Source organism: Branchiostoma belcheri, unplaced genomic scaffold (genome assembly GCF_001625305.1).
Source record: "Branchiostoma belcheri isolate BF01 breed outbred unplaced genomic scaffold, Haploidv18h27 scaffold19, whole genome shotgun sequence".
NCBI lineage: Eukaryota > Metazoa > Chordata > Leptocardii > Amphioxiformes > Branchiostomatidae > Branchiostoma > Branchiostoma belcheri.
In genome coordinates this window covers 1548188-1572217 of record NW_017803379.1, presented here as the reverse complement: position 1 = coordinate 1572217, position 24030 = coordinate 1548188, and the positions used below count along the sequence as shown (strand labels likewise).

At 40.7% G+C, this 24030-nt stretch overlaps 3 protein-coding genes across 7 annotated transcripts in view; 1 reads left to right on the top strand and 2 right to left on the bottom strand.

Annotated features, from left to right (window-relative positions):
* Positions 1-90: 90 nt before the first annotated feature.
* On the bottom strand, positions 91-3544 carry LOC109467935. Of its 2 annotated transcripts, none has more exons than XM_019766095.1 (5): positions 2629-3544; positions 2057-2229; positions 1778-1885; positions 1294-1449; positions 91-926 (listed from the first exon to the last, which is right to left on the bottom strand). In XM_019766095.1, the coding sequence occupies exons 1-5, from the start codon at positions 2706-2708 to the stop codon at positions 820-822; spliced, it is 624 nt and encodes a 207-aa protein (XP_019621654.1). In that variant the 5' UTR covers positions 2709-3544; the 3' UTR covers positions 91-819. The 2 variants fall into 2 exon arrangements, with proteins under 2 accessions (XP_019621654.1, XP_019621655.1); XM_019766096.1 differs by having other exon boundaries at positions 2063-2229.
* Positions 2130-8509, top strand: LOC109467933. Of its 2 annotated transcripts, XM_019766094.1 has the most exons (6): positions 2130-2216; positions 4303-4428; positions 5755-6640; positions 6866-7044; positions 7234-7327; positions 7457-8509. In XM_019766094.1, exons 2-6 carry the CDS (start codon positions 4309-4311, stop codon positions 8488-8490), a joined length of 2313 nt encoding a protein of 770 aa, XP_019621653.1. In that variant the 5' UTR covers positions 2130-2216; positions 4303-4308; the 3' UTR covers positions 8491-8509. The 2 variants fall into 2 exon arrangements, with proteins under 2 accessions (XP_019621653.1, XP_019621652.1); XM_019766093.1 differs by lacking the exons at positions 2130-2216; positions 4303-4428 and having other exon boundaries at positions 5578-6640.
* A 2626-nt stretch (positions 8510-11135) lies between these two features.
* The window catches only part of LOC109467999 (hepatic leukemia factor-like), a 19883-nt gene continuing 6988 nt past the window's right edge, over positions 11136-24030 (bottom strand). For 2 of the 3 annotated variants that reach the window (XM_019766195.1, XM_019766196.1), the window contains exons 3-5: positions 21622-21838; positions 16700-16816; positions 11136-15440 (exon numbers count right to left, since the gene is read on the bottom strand). In XM_019766195.1, coding sequence (XP_019621754.1) covers positions 15103-15440; positions 16700-16816; positions 21622-21838 — 672 coding nt within the window. In that variant the 3' untranslated portion in view covers positions 11136-15102. The remainder of the gene's footprint in view (positions 15441-16699; positions 16817-21621; positions 21839-24030) is intronic. The other variant, XM_019766197.1, reaches the window with a different exon arrangement.

Sequence of the window (24030 nt, the reverse complement as noted above, 5' to 3'; positions counted from 1 at the left end):
AACCCTATCCTCACAGGTTAACATGCCTGTCCTTGGTGCTGACCACTTTCCACACATCTTAACTTGCCTGTCCTTGGTGCAAAACAGTTTCCACGCAGGTTGACATGCCTGTCCTTGGTGCTGAACACTTTCCACATAGGTTAACATGCCTGTTCTTAGTGCTGAACACTTTCCACACAGGTTGACATGCCTGTTCTTAGTGCTGAACACTTTCCACACAGAATACTATTATGTCAAGGAATACAAGCGTATAAAAAGCATATAGACTGGTAGACACGAGCAAGCTTTCCACATACATTTTATTTCTATTTCATAGATGGCTTCATAGAGAATTTGCATCATTCAGACAATCAATAGCTGAGACGTTTGAATAAAGAAAATAAATATGGGGAAGCTCAGTGTAAAGCTGTCATTGACTCAAAATTGACACCAAAATGGTAAAACATTGTGGTATCCTTCCAATGTAGTGAGTACACTGCAGTAGTTGCACGTAGTATCAGAAGTACAGCTTGTTTCACAGCTCACATTGAGCAAAGCAGCCAACTTCTTTTTGACAGAATTTTTTTCAGAAAATTATCCAAGTTGTAATGTTTCGTTGTGTGACTAGCTCTGATAATGCTACAGTCAACATAATCTTTAATGCTACATTCGATACATTCATTCTAGATGCTGGATTGAGCCTGTTTCTTTTCTTTTTTTTACCACTTGTGGCATGTTTTTCTTGAACTTCTTTCCACAGTTCTAGCAAGAGAGTTTGCCTCAAGTTACAACTGCTATATGCACTAAACTCTTTTGTGATGTATTTCTACTTCACATCACTTATTCCCCCCCCCCCTTAGCTGTCCAGCCTGTGATGATGTAGTCCATGAGGTAGTTGAGTTGAAGTCTGTGCCACAAGCCTGTACTGAACTCATCACCATCTGAGGCTGTTGGACAGAAAAACCAAGTATGAGTAAACTATAAAACATTTGTCATTAAAACCTTTGCTTTTATCAAATGAAAGGATGTTCCCTGTCATTTCAGGTGTTCTTGTATCTTTGTGCAATATAAAGAAAGTCATGAACTACATGAGAACATTGTATGAGTGAAATTTAAAACTGCTGATTGAACTGAAAATCAAAATCACAGTCAAAACGAAGTTCAAAATACTACCATGAAAGTTTTAACTCTAAAAAGTTCAAAATGTGTACTTTTACCATATTAAGGGATGTTCCCTGTCCTTTAGATGTCCTTACATATTTGAGGGATATAAAATATACAACCATGAACTACATGGCAACTGTGTTTACCTACCAATTTTTGGACTGTCAGTATTTCCCCCGCTGATCTGTCCTGTTTGAACAGTTGATCTGACATCACCTGAAGGCGAAGTCGTGGTTACACTGTCTCGGACTGAGCGGCAGAGTTTGTTAAACCATCCAGCCGTGGCATCTTCGTCCTTCGCAGTGTCTGTAAGTTAGAAAAGATTTTTAGTCGACAAAAAATGCTTTGTATGTCATAGTTTCAAGGAAAAGCATGTAAAACAGGCCTATATGGCTTATATGTCATGTGTCAGCAAAACCAGTTATGATAACCTATGAACTTGTTATCAGGACAAGGTAGCACATTTTTGTTTCATTGTTTCCTTCCACGATTCCCCAAATCTGTTGTACATGTTGTAAACTAATAAGTCATGGTAACTAGTTGACTGGTACAGTGCTTCTCTTTTAATCTTACATACAAGTCAGCAAGCAAGAGAAGCTCTACCCGGAAGTAGCAACTGTTAGTCTGTACTGACCATGGTCAGTGTCAGGTTTCACGTCTTCAGGCCAGAAAGTTTTAGTCAGGTATTCCATGAAGCCACTTTTCAGTGTTGTGGGTTGGGTACGGTCATCCATGCGCAGGTCTGGAGAAGAAAAAACTGTGAGATCTATGTAACAACACAAACCAGAGTCACCTTGCTATACTAGTATATATATCTCATATATATTCTTGAAAATATTACTCTTTATGTCTATGTCCTAGGTCTAGTCCAATGGAGCCCACAAATCTCCCTTGAAGAACAGAAGACCCAAACCCTGACCTGTTGTCTTCCCCGCGTCCTTGAAGTAACTGCAGGTTGTCTTGTAGATGTTCCTCCCGACCTGGAGCAGCCAGGTGAGCGGGTCAGGTGGCGGAAGTTCGGCCAGCTCGTCGAAGTGACGGCCCTCGCGGAGCCAGAAACAGCTATCCAGCAGGTAACTGTAGCGCCTGGGGGGAACATGCAGTCCAGCATGGGATTATTTTATGCGAAGAGAAGTCCAAAAATGGTAGGAAATGTTTAAGTTTGGGGTACAGCTTTGTACCGGGTACATGAGTGCACATGATAGGTTTAGACCGTGACAGACCCAAAATACATAATTAAAAAATCATCTACTTTAGCGGAGAAAAGAAGTGTTTCCGGAAGAATAGGCAAACAAGTAAAGAATAGAAGAACTTCTGTAATGACTTCGGTGTAAGTTAAAATTTTACGGAAGGAAATACTTACACGTGAGGGAATGAAGGACAAGGGGGAGAGAAGATGATGAATCAAAACAAGTTGAAAGACCTCTGGCGGAGCTACAGACATACACTAAAGCTATGGCATAGAATCAACACAGACCAACTCACCATACGTCGTCCGCATCAGTGACGACATTCATGACTGTATCCTGGTCCTTCCAGCCGTAGTCAGTCAGAGTCGTCATCATGACGTCACGGCTCCTGTCCTTGTACAGGTCACAGCGGACCAGTCTGCCGAGACCTCCGGTGTCAGACGGTTGGACATACGCAGATATAAAAGTCTGGCTGTCTGTGATCTGTTGTACCAAACAACACAATGGTGAAGACAGATTAACACCGCAACACAGGACTTTGTTTCATTCTATTCATTCTCCTTTTATCGAAAATAAAGCTGAAATACGGAAAGACTTTATGTCGCAATCCAGATAGATTGAGAGAACGTACGGTACAGCAATCCTGACTGACAAATAAGAACGAGTTGTGAAAAATGAAACGGGGTATTTCCTTCTGGAAGACTTATTTTTATAGAAACTATCTACACAATTGAATATGCCTGTCCTTGGTGCTGAATGCTATCCGCACACAACCTGTGAACATGTCTGTCCTTGGTGCTGAACACTATCCACACACTAACATGCCTGACCTAACTGAAAAGTCCCATGCGTAAGTTGTCGTCCGTGTCTTTCGTACCTGATAAACTCGGGGCGAGTCTTTGGTGGTTTCAAAGACGGGCAGTTTCGCCACTAGGCGGAGTCCTACAGCGTCCTTCAGCGGCATGTGAGCTATCAGAGTCCTCAACTTCTCGTGCTTGTCATCGACCAGGCACGACAGTAGGTATAATATCACCAACTTCTTCAAAATCCCCATCTTTGCCAAGGAGTACGTAAAAAACGTGCCTCAAAACTCGGGTTTCGCTGACGGGTGTTGTGTAAATAGAATCCGGTTGCTAGGCGCCGGTTCGAATTCGAAAATTCGATTCTTGACATTCTGGAACGTGCTCTGCCTGCGACCATCCCCGCGCCTGCGCAAGATTTCAGTTCACTTTTTTCGCAAGGTTGATTTCAGAGTTATCAAACAATGCATGGAGAAAGAAAATGCATAATGGGTTGCTACCCTCTTAAGTTGGTCAACCCAAACACCAAATTAAGAAGATTAAACGAAGACAAATAAATAAATTTCCATGTGATGCCGATGTATACGTAAGTTAGAGTCTACTTCCGGTCCAAATTGCCCATTCGTTCTACGTTGTTGATATCCTAGAACAGCAAAAGAACTAATAGCACCTGAAGTCCAATTATAGGTATTTTTTATATCCTCATATCCAAGCGGGTGTTCCCGGTAACAAACAGATCAAACAGTCTTTACTGGAAAATACTTTCGCACAAAGCAAGTTTTCTCGACGACAAAAGGGTGTGTTTTGAACGCTGATGGGATTTTTAAAACTTACTTATAATAAATAAAATGCCTTTCGCCGCTCTTTGTTAGCAGACTCATTCGGAAGAAAAAACTCTAACTTTAACCCATAACCCAGGAGCAACGTCAAAATGACGTGATTTAAACTTTCCTCTCCATGGCAACAGTATAAATTATCACCTTGCTGTGAGACTAATTAGCCCAGACTTGGAGAGGAGAAAACTACAGGGAAGCGACGAAACGGTAAATGCTTCCACGCACGGGAGAGACAGCAAAGACGACACGACCGAAAGCGACGTAATGGAAGTTTGCGATACAGAAGTGATCGGGAATTCGGACATTGAAGACGGAAATACCTTCAAATTCCAGGAAAGAATGGAGAAGAAACCGCCACTTCTGCAGAAGGAGAGCACAAAAAGCACCGGGACGTCGGCCCGAGCAGGTCTGCCGAGTGAAGGCGACGAATTGGAGGAACTTTATGAAAGTAGGAAAGCAGCAGGTACGTCACAACTGCATCTATATTTCTGTTGAGCGTACAATTTGATGTTATCAGATATGTTTGCAGTCGTGGTTGTACCAGACTCAGACATGTCCAACTGTTTCAACAAGTCGGCGTCACGAGCTTCCACCGAATTTGTTCACCGAGAGAAGTTCGACGAATGCCATTTCGGCATAGCATCGAGAGTGTTATTCACTCACCAAACACTACCCTGTTAGATTGGATGGGACTGTCGTAGCGTGGAACTCACAGCCACCAAGTACAGTCGGGGCATCATCACTAAATAGCTTTAAACAACTGCAGTTAGATGTGCAAAGGTAGGGTGTAACAGGTCGTTCGGTGTAACGTATGTATGCGTCGTAGGTACATGTAGCTGCCGCCGCGCGGTGTGCCAGCGAAGTTGGTGTGTTACGCTGAAGGACGGTTATACCGGCGATACAGGTAAAAGATACAGACTAGAAATCGTGCGATAATCAAGAGGAAACCGGTCGCATTCCGGCTGGAAATGTGCCTTTGAGCTTGCAGACTTGTCGGTAAAGCTATTTGCCTGCTACGTGACGCCGACTTAATCGTGACGTGACAGATCGCGTAGTAGGTATGATCTAAATCCGACAGTACACGGAGCATACGTACAGGTAACGCTCTGCGACTGCATGAATGTATAAGAATTATGGGCTAAAGAGACATATGTTTGAAAAACCTGTTCTTTGAAGTCGTACACAATTGTAAGTTAATGTAAAACGTTACCATAGTAGCGAACATGTGCTTGGCGCCAAGTTGCACGACTTAGGCTAATCCTCCTTGATCATACAACAACCCACTACTGTAAACTAAGCGGCATTTTCTACGCAATGTATAATGTGAACAAATTTGTCTTTCATTTTTTTTCTGGCTTGCATGAATGCCATTCATGTGTAGAGAATCATTGGCAACACATCGGGCAATTTAAACGCCGATTGTCAAAATGACGCATGCTTTAAATGTGGGATTCAGGTCAGACATGTTCTGTGTGTTTTAGCGGACATCGGTGTTTTTTTTTCTACTTTTTTACTTGGGCTATGCGATGACTTACTAGTAATTTACTCGTTACTTATTTTTTACACCAATCAATTGCTTCTCTTCACCCAGTGTCTGTCCCTGCTGTGGTTGAACAGAAAGACCGCGACTTTCTGGCAACACAAGATGCGATGAAAAATGCCACAGTTCAGCCATTCTATGAGATGGACATCGCCCCTGCGGATGAAGAACAAGAACAACCATTTTACAAGATGGACGTCACCGATGCCAAAGACACAGATAAACAAGAACAGCCATTTTACGAGATGAAACTCGCCTCAGCTGATGCGGTCCGACCGAAGGAGCCGCCCCCTCCGCCGGCCGATGTCGCCTGCCGCCCGCCGGACCCGCTGTACGTCAGACGGGCAGGACTGAGGTTCTGGTGCACCAAACGGATCCTCGACTGGCAGAGACAGGCGCTGCGTGCTCGGGAGGACCCGGAAGCGGTTCTGAAGCCGGTCAGAGAATATGGCGAGGAGTCTGTCTTGCAAAACGGTGAAAACGGCGAGATGGGATTGAAAGGACATTACGAGAACGAACACCGACATTACGAAGACGACAAAGAACACCGACATTACCAGAACGACAAAGAGCACCGACATTACGAGAACGAGAAAGAACACCGACATTACGAAAATGATAGAGAACACAGGCATTATGAGAACGATGAAGAGCACAAATATTACCAGTACGATGAAAATCACGCTCATTACGAGAACGAGAAAGAACACCGACATTACGAGAACGACGAACAACACAGACATTATGAAAATGATGAAGAACAGTCAAACTTGTCGACGCACGTTTATGCCGATTTGGACCCCGACTTTCTGGCAGCACAAGATGCGATCAAAAATGCCACAGCTCAGCCATTCTATGAGATGGACATCACCACTGCGGATGAAGAAAAAGAACAACCCTTCTACAAGATGGACGTCACGAATGCCAAAGAAAAGCAACAAGAACAGCCCTTTTACGAGATGAATGTCGCCTCAGCCGATGAGAACAATGAACAAGTCTTCTACAGGATGGACGGCGATGAACTGGGCCAGCCGACTCCGTCAGAGAATGCGTACGAAGATTTAGACCCCGACTTTCTCGCAGCACAAGATGTGATGGACAGGAGGCACGGCGCTAAGGAACCGAGCAGGGGTGAGTAACCAGTGTAACTTTCACGTTTTTGTACTTAGGCAATCCACTCTGAACAGTGAAAGGGCGTAGGTTTATGTATAGGAATTATAAAAGTTATCAAGAGTTGAAAGTGTGAGCTTATGTGTCAATTAGAAGACTGAAACATAGAAATTACGCCTCGAAAATGCTGTATCTGCTATACAACATTACATTTGTGATAGCCTGTTTGTTTGTTGTATTCCACAGGAGATGACAGCGACGACCCGGGATGCAGCCAGAACTGCCGTGTGTTCTGCAGGTCCCGCCCTGGACGCATGGTGGCGCTTTTTGTTGGTGTTACCATTGCTGGTATTGTTGCAACTATGGTCGCCCTAATCCTCAAACAACACGGTGTACTGAGAGTCCACCCTGACGAAAACAATGTGGTAAGATACTTTCCTAGGCCTGTAATTATACATTTGCACAAATTTCTTAAGCATGTCATGCCAAGTTTTATGATCATATAATATGATAATTATGTTTGCATGTATATGCAAACTTGTTTATATTGATGTTTTACTAATAGTCTATAGCATTGTATTGCTTACGTACCTCTGGTGTGTTTCTTATAACAGGTAAACCAGACATCACTTCCAGCGACCTCCTCAACCTTGTCTGCACATCTGCCTGTGACGTCACAAGCTACTTCTGAGACAACAGAAGCCACAGGTAATTCTCGTGGATCAGTAGCCTCAACTTTCTGGGCATACAGTTTACCGGAACAATGTACTGATAGTCTGATTCTGTAGTTTTGGGATCTGCGTATACAGCTGAACCTATTGTTCATTATTCTTGCAGATTGGTGGGGAGAGTGGACCCTCTACGTCAGAGCGTACTTCCAGCAGAACAAGGACGCCGCCGCGGGTTTGGAGGAACGTTACCCTGACAACGAGGTTGTGATGACCCTGCTGGAAGACAGGTTCTTCTGGCCTTTTGTGTGTCGGCAGTGGAAAATTTACAACGACCTTCCACACACCTTGGACACAGCTGTAGGCTATGCCATAGAATACGGCATTACAAGTGACTACATGGAGTCACATGGTCTATCCGCATACAGCGAGGTCTTTTCTTCCATGTTGAGGGCGTTGGAGGCACTGCAGAACAAGACGGAAGGACTTCCGAATGATGGCAAAATGAGCTTGGCAATAGTTGGACAGTTATTGTTGGACACTGACGTTGAGGCCCTGGTAAAGCTTTTCCCATACCTGGACAGAATTACACACTTCTATCTCATTGACTGCAGAATTTCTCCTGATGCAGCAACATTTATGGCTGGACAGCTACACCGGCTGCATACGCTGACAAAGTTGAATCTGAAGAATAACAAGATAGGAGATGAAGGGGTGGAAGCAATTGCGGAGACCTTTCCTCACTTGAAAGAGCTCCGACTTCTAAACATCGCCAACACCTCAATAACAAACGTGGGAGGAAGAGCCATTGCCAAAAGGCTGGTTCACCTGCAGCAGCTACAGGAACTATTCTTACAAGACAACGAGGTCAACGTCTCTGCACTGGCAAAGGCGTTTGCCAACATGACGCGACTGGAACATGTCTTCATGTGGCCTGTCACATGCAGTTCCAGGTCCCCCCACAAGGCGGCACAACAGGTACGAGACGCTGTCTACACGCTTGCGGGGCAGGTGACACTTCGTGGGGGAACTCAGCTGTATGACAGCTGTAGTAACAGGGGAGGTACACAGCAGGGAGTGGAGACAGCATGGCGACGAGTTAAAGATAAACTAACATCAGGAGTAATCATATCAAACAGGCAGTTGAAGGTAGAAATCAAACTGTTGGTCCCTGGTGCTGTACGCTATCCACCCAGCGGCTAACATGCTATTTCCTGATTCCCTTGAGACTTTACCAAATTTATCGATCAGAAGTGATTCATAACGTAAACAAGAAGCCATAGGTAACAATCCTCCGTGAAATTTTATATTTTGCAACAAAAATAATCCCAAGCGTCAACGCCAGACCTACTGTGCAGACATTAGGCAACGGTTAATACAATGAGGGCGCGTCACAATCATAAAACATAAAAAGACCCAAATCCATTACTGCTCTCAGGGCGTGTAAAGATACTGTGTTTCAAGTTCGAAGTTCATTTTAATTACACACACACAATCATTGCATTCACATAAAGATCGGACTATCATTATCTATCATGGTCGTGTCACTAGTAACAAAGACAGCCCCACTGTCTTACCGTGCCTGTTACTTATTAAGCGCGACTGGCCATGCCAAAGTCCAGCAACAGTTGCGTCCAGCAGGCGCGAGTGTTACTGCCGCCGGTCAGATACCCGGGCAAAACCATTTCAACGACATTGTAGGGATGTTTAAAAAATAAGCATTTACTCCAATATCAAAACTGCTAGGGTAAAAATAAAAAAAACGTGCATCACCACGGGAATAATGGCACACCACATGCCAAATTACACAGAAATGCTACGTACGGAACAATGCGTTTTGGCTGCGAACATCTATGGTACCACTTATCGACCCTCCGCACATCTGCATGAAGTTCCACCCCCCCCCACTGCTATTCCAAACAACGCGTTTTTCTGGACCATTCCAATTCGCCTCGTAATTGTAGGGGTGCATCTGCAATATTACATTGACCGCGAAAGCAGCAACGGCAAAAATACACATTCGTACATCAACACGGGCATGCCTGCAGACGGCGTATAAAATTGCGTGCCGATTACACAAAGAGAACCCAGTGTTTTGACTGCGAACACGAAAAACCAGCCGTTCACAACACTCCGTCCGGAGGTCCTGACCTCCTTCACGGAGTAAAAATCACTGCAGGTTTGGGATCAAAAGCGCCCCAAAAATATCATTGATACTGATAGTAATAGGAGCAGCTTGGATTCAACATATAGGTGTGGTACTTCATTCAACTGCTAGAGGCCGCTTTTGATCCATGCACTTCACCCTCCTGATGTGTAACTTTGCAGCCAAATTAGGGCAAAAGCATTAAGCAGGAAAATGATAGAGACCATTAGGAGTATACTTTTAATACGAGAAGGCCAAAAAATGTCAAAAGTTTCATTTTTCTAAAATTGAAAAGGCGGAAATTCATCCCCTATCACACCCGTTTTAGAGCCACTGCTCTGAAAGTTTTGTATATCTCTAAGGAAGCCCCTATCGTTCCCAACTTTGGGAATTTGGTCACTTGGAAAACAAGACTGGCTATTATAGGGGGGGGGGGTACTTCAGGTCTTTTCCGCTCTTGTTCTTGACATTGTAGCTTACGCCAATTTAGTCTTGCATCTGAACATTTCGAGATAAGCATTCAAATACATCAGACTGACGTTTACTGACATGGGGAAATAATTCCATTGAAACATATTACATGTATATTACATGTACATGTAGTATTCATGAATTACGGTAAATCACAATTTTTTTGCAGTTTTCGCAGTCATTTCTGTACTGCAAGTTCATAATAACAGTGAACAAATAATTTGCCAATTTTCTTTTTGCTGCACCTGCCGCCACCACAAATGTCTAGTCCCGCCAACCTTTATGATTTTCTCAGACCACCAACTTTTGCTACTGAGTACATTAAGTGTTTTACAGTACTTCAGGCCAAGGTTGTATGCATGACCTCATGATCCTCGTATATCACCCCGCCCAATTCAGAGCCTTCCTACATCAATAAAGTTAAACAAACAGGCTCAAACAAAAGCACCCATGGTTGATAAATGTGAAACTGTCATAGAAAATTAGCAATACTGTTTGTTGGGTTTCAAACTGGCTAGGCCTTCAATGAGTGACCTGTTGTTACCTCCATAAAAAATGGAGGTATCGTTTTGGGTGTGTCTATGTGTCTGTATTTCTAGTTGTGCATGTGGTCGGCATAACTTAAGAAGGCCTGAGTGGAATGTCATATTTGATACATGGGAAGGTCTTGTGATGACACCGGTCAATGTCGATAATGAAAGTTAACAGCACATCAAGTCAAGAGATCATCACTTGATGACATAATTTATGCAATGCGACAGTTTATCACCCTACCTACCCAATCGTTTTCTCATCATCAGCTGGGAAACGAAGGTTACATTCTTTTACATTAGGCCATGTTGATTTGATTATATGGATGACATCCTTTGGGAACCCCAAAACTGATGCGAGCACGCAAATAAAAAAAAAGTTTTGCAAAAAAAAAAAAAAGCTTTCATGAAATCTACGTTGTTATGAAGGTCGAACAAATGACACAGAGTATGGTATGGCGAATAATCTACTCTTTAAATTCATTTCTTTGCATTTTAGTTTTTTGTTTGATTTTGGCATTCTACGACGTTGGAATCGTTTTCAAATATTTTTTTTGCAACTTTCGGTATATATTTGCTCATTTTGCAACTGTTTTGTACAATTTACAGTGTGGGTGGAAACTTTTTTTTTTGTGGAAACGGCCAAAAATTCATGCGCGCGCGGATGTCATCCATATAATCAAATCAACATGGCCTAACGATGACAACAGACAACCTTGAGAATTTGATGTTTATCACCAATTTTGATCCTTGCCAGCCTTTGAAATTGTCTTATCTGATCTAAAAAATTGGTACGTAGCTGAAGATCCAGCCAAACCTTTTCATAGACTGCACAAAACAACATCTACCATTGTGTCTATGGTTGACCAGACACAGCCTTCGGCTGTTGGTGAGGCAGCAGAAATTCTAACAATGATTAGTGATGGACAGAATGTCTGACAGTCCTTTCATACCAGCACCTTTTATTCTCATGGTCATTTGTGCTGGGCTAGACGATGTGACCCTACACTCCTTTTTTGGTGTGTGAGATGCCACCAGATATCTTCTATCTTTACCCCCTGGGTGTTTAGGATGTCATCCTACAGTCTATCTACATGAAATTAATTAATAAAAAATCGACACAATCCTGTAAAGAACATCGAACATTTAATATCATCTGTGTCATTTTAAAGAGGAATCTTACAGTCAATTTTCAGCAAATAACATTTGATTAACTTATCACCAGTTTACACATTTACAATATCACTATATTTTCTCTGGCTTTTCACAAAAATACACCATGTTTCCTTTTACTCTCATTATATTCAATACCATACCAATATCCCAATTTACAATCCTGGATAAACTTTAGAGTAGACATTTAGTAAAACCAAACCAGCAGGGATTCACAATTCTACATACATATCAAGATAGATGAAAAAGTTCAAAGAAGAAAATTGGTTACTAGTATGTAAGCACTATTTAACATACATTGAATGTCATTCATTAGCAATGGCAGTTTCAGTTATTGCAAGTACAACTTTCAATATGACATAATATTGACTTGTAAAAGACAGTAGTGTAACAAAATGTAACAATTACTCAGAGGTTAACTTGATTTCATTATAGCTATTATAGTACATTGTAGTATGAGACTATTACCGGTATGTCAGTACATACCAGTGAGCATACTACATGTAGTTGGCAATGCAGAAAAAAGAGGAACAACAAGAAAGCATCTAGGTGCATGTCCACTCAACAAACTAATGACATGGTAACTCACAGCATACAAACTGAACTGACTTTACAATGTACATCTGAAACATAATTGCCATCATTTCAAACCTTTATAATTTTCATTTTCCTCCATTTATCCTTTCAAGGGCCATTTCTTCTGTCCTCTTTACAATGAGCAATTTTCATGTAAATAATTGTTTCATTATGTAGCTCCAGTCCAAAATATTTCAAGGGGAAGTATCAATAAATGTTTTCCTCTCCTTTATAAAAACCAATACATAATTGTCTTTTAGTTACATGTGCAAATGTCCTTGTGGGGGGGAGGGGTGTCTTTTTTATCTCTTTCCTGCTCAGGTACATACATACTGTTTCTAAGGCACAGAGGGCCTTCAAATATCTTACCCTTTTCCCAGCACTTCTCATATAATTAAAACAAATTGATACCTGTATAGCACCTTTGGCATCTAAAATTTAACCAGAATACTTCAATCAGGGCAAACTTTCTACCAGAAGGCACTTAATTGACTGACAGCAACAATCTACATTCTGTCATCTCAAATAAACTGTTTTGAGACAATCTTGCACATTGTTAGGCCTCATGAGCAAACCTTTCAATGACAATTGGCAAGGAGTTTTTAAACTGTTCTACAAAGGAAATATTGTTATGATTATGTTATCATACTAGAATGCATATTACATGTATATTTTGAGGACTGATTGTGTGGAGCAAATGCAAGCCCTTCCAGCACTCATTCCTGTATTCCGTTTTTAAATGTTTACATTCTTAAAAGAACTTAATCATTCCATAGCAATGTTGTTCACACTACTCATTGCACAACAAAGGAACAACATATCAGTACAGAATTTACATTGAAAGATTGTCTGCACACATAAAGAGCTACATCAAAGAAACACCACCGACCAAATAACCGCATACTATAATTTGATATCAATTTCCTATAACAAATTCTATTAAATTCTTTTATATATTTTTCTTATAACATTTTGATATATAAGTTATCCTGGAAATTTTCATAAAATGATTTCCATTAATTCTGGAGTATTATGAAAGATTCTCATTGTCTGGAATGTATGAAATAAAATTACTGTGACCCTGTTTGACCGTTAAGTTAGGTGTCACCAAATCATACCACCAACAGGAAATAGCTACAGACTGTAAAACAATTAGACGTTGCACAAGATAATAAGTAAAATGTTCCAAGTTGGCAGATCTTTTTGGACTGTAGCATTAAGTAAATAGTATGGCCTTAGCTTAATGTATCTAACACACAAGCTTTGTGATGGTTGGCGTAAATTGTTGCAATTCAAAACAAACCCACCAAACACTAACAATAAAAGTATTACCAAAACCATTTTCCTGTCTTAGTCGTTCCCGTTACATTTAATGTTACTCAACATTGCTCACTTTGGTCCTCAGTCCTGTGTATCAATTGTAGCAGTTATCATTCTATAATTTTTTTATGTCGTGGTACATTTTATGTCATCCCATGACTTAACATATAGATCAAATCCTGCAGGACAGGTTTACCCATTCCACACTGTGAACCCAGCAAAATGAGCACTGAGTCAAGTTCAAATTCATCTTTGAGACATTACTAATTACAGTGCAGAATCACAAAAGTTCTACTTTCACAAAATTACAAGAAATAACCGTTACATGTAGTGAGCTCCAAAATGACCAAGTCTCAGTAGAAACTCGACGAAACCAAACTAAGGAACATCCAGCCAACCTTAATTTTGAAACTAAATAAAAAAGTTCCAAAGAGGAACTTTTTTTCAAAAGGTAACTTTCATGACAGCTAAATCTGATATACAATGTTGTTGGCCATAAAGGTCTTGTATGACTATATAATATTACAAAATGTAATTAGTCAATATGTGTCAACTGTTTGTGGGGACAAATATTTTAAATGAAATATTTCTCAATTTATGGCTGATTATTGTGTTTGAGATTGAATTCTGTGACGTGTAAAATATATATTTAAGTATCTGGTTTGAAGAATTAATGATGAACATTTATGAAATGTATGTATGCATGTGCATAATACACTTTGTCTGCTTCTTATAATCTGAAATTCTGAATAGTGTTTAGATGTGAAATATGTGGTGCTATCAAATGGATGCATGCAGTATTTGCTTATGATATTTTACTTGTGTCAGGAATTATTCTTTTGAAAAATAAAAAGGGTGTCTGATAATGCAGTCTGGTAGATGTAATCCCAAATGTCTCTAGCAAAACAAATGAGGGACAAACATCTGCATCACTGTGTACAGAAAGACTTCAACCTTATGATTTTCACCTTAAGTACCAGTACCAAATTGTTACACATATACATAAGTAGGATAGGTGTGTCTGTAAGGTGAAGCGTGGGAATACTAAACAGTTACTCACAAAGAGTTGCAGTTCAAGATTCACATGACCTACCCTCTTGTGTGTTTAGTGACCTCTTGTGTGTTATTAAAACTTGTCTGACTGGCAGAACAGAAAGGTGCTCGCGTTTTGCCAAACATGCTTGTATCATTCTGATAACAATTATGCAACACCCGTAAACAGATAACAATTATGCAACACCCGGGCACCTGTTGTCCACAATCTAATTGCCTGTAGCTATATTGTAGAACATAAGATGAAATACTGGCTTATTTTCTAATAAGATACTGAAAATCACATGATTTTAAATATTGTCCCCACAAACGTGAAGAGGTATCGTGTGTGTGAAATGAGGCTGTGAATTGTATGTATGAAGTATTAAGACTACTTTTCAAGAAGTACATCCCATAACAAATGGTTAAATCTGTATTTTAACACCTCAACATGACTACATGTACACTCTTCATATCCTAAAATAGTGACGATCTTGTTGAGTTCAGAGAAAACATATGTGATCCCTTCTCTCAAACTCAACCCTTCTCGATAACAATCAGTATGATCTACGGCTCATACTTGGTCAGCTTCTTTTTCAGGTACGCATTTTCCTCCTTGACTTTCAAGAGCTCCTCTTTCAAGGCGTTGTTTTCCTTCTCCAAGAAGCTGGCTCTCATGGCGATCTGATTCTCCTTGACCCGGCGGGCGTCCCGGGAGCGCTTCGCCGCCATGTTGTTTTTCTGGCGGCGCTGCCAGTACCTGTCGTCCTTGAGGTCGGTCGGGACGTAGACCTTTTTCGATTTCTTCATCATGGGCTGTGGTTTGAGCTCGTCGTCCGTGAAGGCGCGTTTGCGAGGGTCGAAATCCTCTTTGGCTCCTGGAATGGATGCAAGAGCAAGGTCACCTGGAGAAACAGCCACAAGAGTCCTGTTTGTTAGACTGTGTCACAGGGCAGACTGATGAGACTGACTTCTACAGTCTCACAATAGCTTTGACAATCAAAGCAACAATTTCTATTCAATATTCATTTTAATAAGGTTGCAGGAAGAACAGTTTTCTCAAACACAGAGTCGGAAGGATGTCCCTAACCAAAGCTTAGTACTTATTTACACCTGAGTGACTTCCCAAGGACACAACATCCGGGCAGGTCTGCATGCGGTTGCAATTGGTTCCAGGGTAAACATTCTAACCATCACACCATACAACGTCACTTAACGTACTGAAAACAATTGTGCATGAAAGGAATGAAACGGCCAAATTAGAACACACTACAAAGGGAGACCTGGTAAAAGAAAAGGCTGCAAGCAGTTATCACCATGAAATAAAATGTCTTTTAGGAACGGTAATTACTGTACCACGAATGTCTTTTAGCATAGACATCAAAGTGCATCTGCCTGAATACACAATTACTGCCCCGTCTTTCAACGTTACAATAAATCACTCTGGAGACGCTGGTTACAGCCCACATGAAAGGATGAAAAACAGATATTAAGGTAATGCAGTTGCACGAATCCCAATGATTCAGGATATGGGATGTGGAATTGTACCCTCCAGGTAGTAAACGTTCAAAGAATGCTTTTATTCAATTTTTGCATATCAGTAACTCGTTTTTCAGATGAATAACAAGTCCAACCGAACTGTACTTCTCTCCTTTGCAAGCGTTATACATTTTGCAATCCAAGAAATTAAGAACATGGAAGCATCATCAAAGTAGGTTTCTATATCAATCATGAGATTTTTAATACCCAGTCTAAAATATGCCCACCTGATATTCACTGAACAAGGTTTGTAAATCGATAAAAGAAGCAACAATATCCGCTCACTATCAGAAAAATATTTTAGATTAATTAACATGTTAGAGTGTGTCAAACCAATTGCATGTACCAATGGTCCGTAGAGAGCTATACCGGAGATCGATAGCGTATTCAGGTGCAATGACATGGAGTAATTTACATGTACCACCAAATGTAAGAAAAGCACCCTCAAAGACAGTTAATAATCCACTACGGACTTGATCAGGACTCACTGGACGATGTTGCAAGTTTTAAAAAGTTCGTTACTATTCTTAGAAATTGTACTCTGTTAATTTTGTATTTATGCGCTAGCATTAAGACCCTGACCTCTCCCCTTCAACGCTTGAAAAGCGGCAAAAAAAAAAGTCACCTGGGTCCAAGCTGATGTCTACTTTCGGTATGACGTCCTCGGCGGTGAGGTGAGGGGGCGGGCTGACCCCCGGGGTGGGGGACAGCTGCTGTCTGTAGTGGCCGCCGCTGGTCGAAGCTGCAGAACAAAATTTACAACATGTTTAGAGAGGGGTTTATCAGCCTAGACACCAGTGATCTAGCAGCCTGAACTTTTTTCTGTCATTTCAACTTTGTTCAATGTAATAACATCATGTCAAGAATCAAAGGCACAAGGTGTCGCGGTGCAACAATCAAGCTGACACTCAGAAATGCTATTTCCTGCATTTTGAGAGGCAAATTTTGCTGATAGACTTACTTCAACAACATCTCTTTCCATATCTTTACACGCCAATTTTCTTTACACGCCAATTTTTTTGTCCATCACGAGCAGCAAAAGATGGGCACTGGCTAGAACACTGCCGAGCACCATTCTCACTCCACTTGTACATGTATGTGTATGTGACAGTAAAACTAAGGAGTCAGAATGATACCCGAACTAGGCAACCTTTTTCACTGACATGCAGTAGAATTGAGTCCAAAATCTGATCAGGTATTGGAAGTTCAGATTTTATCTTGTTCCATGATCTTACAGATGTTACTCAAAATGTCAAGGATTCAAAATCACCTATCACAAATGTCACAGTTTGACCCAAAATATATTTTGTGTACACTCTGCCCCATCAAGGTACTAGAAAAATAAACTTTGCAAATATCAATTCTTATTACAATACTAGAACTGGTCACATCAAAACAGGAGGTACTCCAAACTATCAACAACATAAAATTCAACAGTTTACTACAATGTAAATTGCAGTGTGTTGCCTGGTATACTTTGACATATGCCGTGGGTGATTCGTGTGCACAATGAGCCAAAATCAATTTTCATGTTTGTTTACACAAGTTTTGGTTTTCCATTTGTGTTGCCCAGCATAACTTGTGTTCCTTCCACAATTATCATACAAATGAAAAATGTTTCATTTTCATTTCTAATCCTTTGGTTCGTGGTCATATAAATTCCTGCTGGTAATATCTGTCACTCCTTCACACGTCATGGATTAGAGCTGTGTACTGGTACATGATCATGGACTGATGAAGTTTTAATTTGTCTGGACATTGGTAGGGGTACTAGGTTCATCTACTAGACAGTAGACACATGACAATAGATCAGGATTTCAAGTCTTTCCAGCTAGACCACTTAACTTAAATTATGCAAGAGATAGGATGATAAAATGTAGCCTGGGTTTATCACAAAATGCCATCAGCTCACGAATGTGAACAACAAAAACATTACTAACAGAGTCTATATTTTGATTCAGCTCTGTTAAATCTGCTAATTTCATCCAGTTTTCGTTGTAAGAAAAGTTAGACCTCATAATCAGGGCTGAAAAGATGACAATTATTTGCCGTTACTTCACAGAACCATTGACGATGCACTAATCGAAATTTATCAGGCATATACTGTAGTTTTTTATTTTTTCGCTGCCACTTCTGTCCTGCGAACTTATAATTACCGCTAACATATGATCCCCCGACTTTCTTTTTTCTGCACCTGCCGCCACCATGAACATGTAGTTACATGAACACCTCCAATTTTTCACAGAGTCAGACTGGGAACTTTTGCTACTGTGAACATAAAGTGAATTACAGTAATACGTATGTACACATACATGTATGGCTGTCTTTACGCTCAAGTTTTAATTTGTGTCAGACTCTATATTACATAAATGCATTATGCATGTCATTCTTCATGCAACAATGTTGCTATTCAAATTGAACTTAGCCTTCAATAATTGAATGCTAACATTTGATGACCAACTGTTACAAAGAAAATTACAGTCAAATTTGCCCAAGCGACCATATTATAATAATAATAACCTTTATTGTACATTCATGCCCTATCGGGCTATATGTAGATCTATAAGCTGGCCGTCTGCCCATAACGGCTGCTTTTTCTTGGTCCCAATCCCCCCCCCCACAGAGTTTCGTAATCGTGTAGCCAAGCGTGTAACCAAAAACATTTGTTATAATAACTAGCAAGAAATTGTAATGGAATCGGCTAGTTTCAATAGCGTGACTGTGTCACAGTTCTTTCACATTACGAAAAGTAGTACTATCTGTGCCACTTTGGGGGCAGCCTATTGTAAATCGGGTGGAAATTTGCTGCTATTTACTTCTCTGTTTTGAAGAGAATGGAAAGCAGTGGTCGAGGGCAAAAGACATTCAATGTCATTTAAGACTCTACTACAGTAATGACTCAGTAGTAAAGACCCTATCCCTATGTTAAGAATATGTAACACCTGAACTGTTTAGGCTATAGGTTGTAATAGAACTTTCTCACGATTTTATGGTCTGCCTATATCTAATGTACTGAGACTTCCCCCAGACAAAGTATCAAAGTTATTATTAGTTGACCAAGTTTGTATAGCTACATATTGTTGAAATACTACATTTAGTGTGATTTTAGATTTGTTACACACTGCTACAATTAGAGTGATTTTAGAATTGTACTTGTTTTGATAATTACAATCAAAGTTTATTATTCCAATGACAGATCGTGAATGAGCGTGCATTTCAGCCGTCAGGCTGCAATATGCTTTTGTGCAATAAACCAATTTGAAATTTGATACGTGACGATGACGACTAGAGGCCTTCACCCCTACTGCTATTGAAAATCAATATTTCTATGTGGTGCCAACAACATTGATTACAGTGTGCAGAGCTACATGTACATGTGTACAACGTTAATACAAAACAAAAAGTTAGTGCACCATTTTTTTTACTGTTGTGCTGCATTTTTTCTGCAGAATTCAAGCGACCACATTGAATCATTAATTGGGACTTTGTACTTTTTGTTTAAGACACTGCTTAAATGTAGAAAACTTGACCAGTAGCAAATTCTGCTTTATTCAAGTGCTATTGAATATGAGCAAGTTGGTTTTAAAACACTGTAAAAATGTAATGGAGACTTAAGCTATAAATTTAGTATAATTGTTCTGTTTTGGGGATTTGTTTTTATGTATAAAGACTGCAGCTCTGCCTTGAACAGAGTAAACTTAGCAATGCACGATTAAAGATGATAAAGTTACAATGTAGTTTGGACCTGGTCAGACAGCATTGAGGCTCAAAATAGAACAGAATGGCACCAGTTAGATTTTGTCTGTGGTCCGAAGGTCAGTGAAAACCTAGAGTATTTTTACGGTGATTTTGAAGTTATTGACTCATATACACTATCATACAATGCCATGCTAAGTTGTTCTGTCTGTGTGGAGAGTAATGGGCCTTTAGGTATTGAAATATTACGCAGCGGAGCTCGATCTCTGCGATGTGAACACCACCAAGGTTTACATCAGACTGAGCTCCAGTTGTTTACGTTACGCGTTTTATCAGGCCAGGTCACTGTCAGTTATACATTGCAATCTCACTCTTTAATGTGCTGGAAACAATGATAGCAACACAGTAAAAGGGCGGGAATATTACATTTTTTTTTGTCATGATCAGTTTCGGCTGAGAGGTCACACTTACAGTGAAAACTGTGAATTAGAATCAGGGCAGAAAGTTCTTGAAACTTGCTATCTTGAGAGTTATGAAAAATTGTTTGATCTCATATGGCTTGGTGCCATGTGTCTGCTAAATGGGTGTACTAGGCTGAAGAGCCTGAGTACAGTGTCACATTTGAGAAGTACTTTGAATTCACGTGTACAAGTGTAGGCAACCGTTTTCTTCATAAATCCTAAGAACTGTTCTGAACATAACACTAATTGACTGAGAATTGATTCGGCTTATGCAATCAGCGTCATTTCTGATGCTCTTGACACTTGCGAAACTCATTCTGGAACTCTTAAGTGGAAGTACAGTACTAGTAGACTGAAGAATCCATTCACGTGAAAGCAGATGAATAAAGTGGATTCACACAAATGTCAAGAGTTTTGAAAAACATTGTACTCTCACGTGTTCAATTAAATGACTTGACACTCGCACAGCTGTCATCAAAATAAAAGCTTTACAAAACACTACAAATTTGAGTCTCCGAATGTATGTTTAGTAAAAAAACCAACTCTGCCACAGTCTGCTTTTCAGGCAAACTTTGAGTTTGAGATCCATGATATTTGTATGAATAGTACTTACATAGAGTGAGATCCTCTGGCTCAGCTGAATCAGCATCTGACCAAGCTTCGGTCGAATAATAACTGGACCTTGACGGAGTACGAAGGGGGGCAGAAGGGCTAACATACACGGAGGAGAGTTTGTCTGGTGCTTGTTCATGTTTGGCCTGTTCTGTAACAGGTCTAGTGCTGTCGTGGGCAATGTTTTGTTGCTTGTGATCCATCCGCGGGAGAAGGCTACTTACGAGCGGTTTGATATCTATTTCTCCACGTGGCATGAGCTCACATGGGGGCAATTTGGGATCAGCGATTGAGCGCACGTCGCTGATGTGTAGATGGCCTGACGGCAGTTTTTGGATCAAGGGGGGCGGTCGTCGTTTCTCACCATGAAACTGTTTGCCATTTACGTTAGAGTGCTGGGAGTCTACATTCTCACAGCATAAACTTGATATAGTGTCTCCGTTGGATTTGTGAAGGAACAGTTTGTGGCTGCCATACTTAAAGTTTGGCACTGGGCACCCAGTTTTCGGTTCATAGAAACGCTGTTCTAGCATGGGTACAGGCTGATCAGTCTCTCCTTCTAGTCTGTACAAAATACGTTGGTACACACTAGCCATGGACACGTACGGTGCTTCTGCCTGTGCTTTGTGACTGTCCCAGGGACCTGCCCTGTCCTTGTGGTGGCCATTTATAGTGGCCAGTTCATGATGGGACATGGGCAGATGTATACCAGGCAACATCATGATCGGAGGAGTCATTTGTATGGGAATATTGCCAGGGTGATGATAGGAATGCTTACGCTTGTTCAGGTCCATAGGGGGTGACCTGGGGTGCTGTCCGTACGCCATCGCGGGCTGCATGGTTGTCATGGTGGTGTACGTAGGAGGGGGGCTGTGCTGCATCACAGTCTGCGAAGTCGTGGGCAGGCTGGCCGAATGGTGATCGTCTTCGTGGTTCACCGGTATGCCATTCTCGGCCAGAAACTCATCCAAGTCCATGTACTCGAGCTTGAAATCCTAAGAATTAGGCAAGATTCCCTTCTGGTAAAAAAACATGTCATTGTCCAATGCCTGTATGTGGGGCACCCAGATGGTCTGAAACATCAGATTTCCATTCCAAGACGCAGTTCAACATGTATGTGGGTCGAATCACATTTTCAGCTTCGAACTAAATTGAAGAACACACAATTTCAACTCCTAGGGTAGCACACAGAAAACAGCACAACTCCTCCTATCCTTTAGAATCCCGAATTCCAAGTGTTTTGAGTCACCAATGGTCTGGTACAAGGATCTTTTCATGGCAAAGTGGTGGAATGTTCCCCTCAAAACTGTCTCCTTTACATGCAGTGCAGTAAACAACAGCAATGGGTACATGAAGTTAATCTGCCTCCTGTAAAACCGGTCTAATCTGAGCACAGAGTTGACCTCCACATGCTGTACCCAGGGACACTTTACTCACAGCTTACCGACTGTTCTAGTCTGACTCACAACCCTTCTACGTACAAAACTGCCGGCCAATTAGCAGGTTTTATGAGCTGGCAGATACACTCAGCGTAGGGAGTTATCTGTTACATCAATCAAATTCAGGTGACAACACCTCAGGTCCTTCATGCTGTTTCTAAATTTGTATTGAAAACAAACATGTGCACTGAGGTAACATAAAACAACACTGCTGGCCAACCAATCACCAGTCAACAAAACTCCCAAAATAATGCAACACTTTGACGGTAGTTCTTTCCTCTCACCCCCTACCAGGTATAATCATAGAACAGTCCAACATATGATGACGCAAGTACTCCTAAGTACTAATGAGGTTTCATGTGCCCAAAGGCTTCTCCTGACAAAAAGGGACATTCATCAATTCCACTGACCTACTTGGTTAACAATATGGAAGAAGAAAAGCCGCTTTCTTAATAGCATGAAGCCTTTTTTTTGGGTTCTCTTAAGGACATCCAATACAATCTAAGGGCTTTAAAAAATTCTTTTTATTTGCTTCTCAAAAACTTGCTACAGAAGCAGTACTACTGGTACTAAGAGACGCATGCTAAATTCCATGAAATCTTTTGAAATAACACCAGAGGACGTTTGAATAAAAAAACATTTCTATTAAATATGTCCCAGTGACAATCCCATTTCTTTTTAACTGAAATTATAAAACAAGACCACTTTTATACTGATAGTAAGAATGCAACACTGCTAAACAGTGTGAAAGCCACTTCATAACTCCATTAACTTTAACTAAATCATCATCTGATAGTGTTGAAAAAAAACAACATTCTAAGACTGGATATGATGTAACGTTACATGTATATGGGCAACAAAATGATATGAAATGCAACTAAGACCCAAAACAAAGGCCTGCTATTCATGTCATAACTTGTAGGTGGCACTTCTGACATGTGGTGAAATTACGGGCACAATACTGCATGTAGTGACAAAGTCACTCACAAGGTGGCACATTCGATGTACATCAACAAAAGGACAAAATCATGTCAAAGGAACTGATTACAACCTCTGAAAAGGAGTTGTGCTGTTCTTTATGTCCGTGCTATTATCTGACAGCTCAGTATCCAACAGACAAGAGGTAAAAGCAACATACAGGTCAAGTGTAAGGTAACCACTGTGGAGATGCCCTCAATAATGTCTTATCTGATTGAAAGAAACCAGAATCAACAATTTCGTTTTTTGTCTACTGCTACTGGATATTAGAAGTATATCTGTGACCTGGTGCACTTGGCCCAAAATGCAAGTCCTGGCACAGTCTCATTTTATGTACTATCAGCTATAAAAAAAAGGCCATATCCTTAATTTCAAGCATTAGTCACATTTCCATACTAGAGTTCCACGATCTCATACCTTCGCCAAATGATGTTAGCCTTTATGAATAAGAAATATACTAATCACCCTGATTATGCAAATAGGATCCTCGATTGCATGAATTATATCAGTCTGTTGATCATATTCTCCACCAAAAGACAGTCTTATCTTAACAAAGAATGCCATTTTCTCATAAATTATGCAAATGTGGTCCTTATTTGAATAAGTTATGTTTAATTATGTTCACCTTCACTTAACTTTCAAACACCCCAAGTATGAAATTCCAGGCAGTTACCACTATGCAATTATAACATTTTCTCATTAATTATGCAAATTAAGTCTTCATTTGCATAATCGATATTTGCCTGTGTTTCTCTCGTTCTTGATAACAT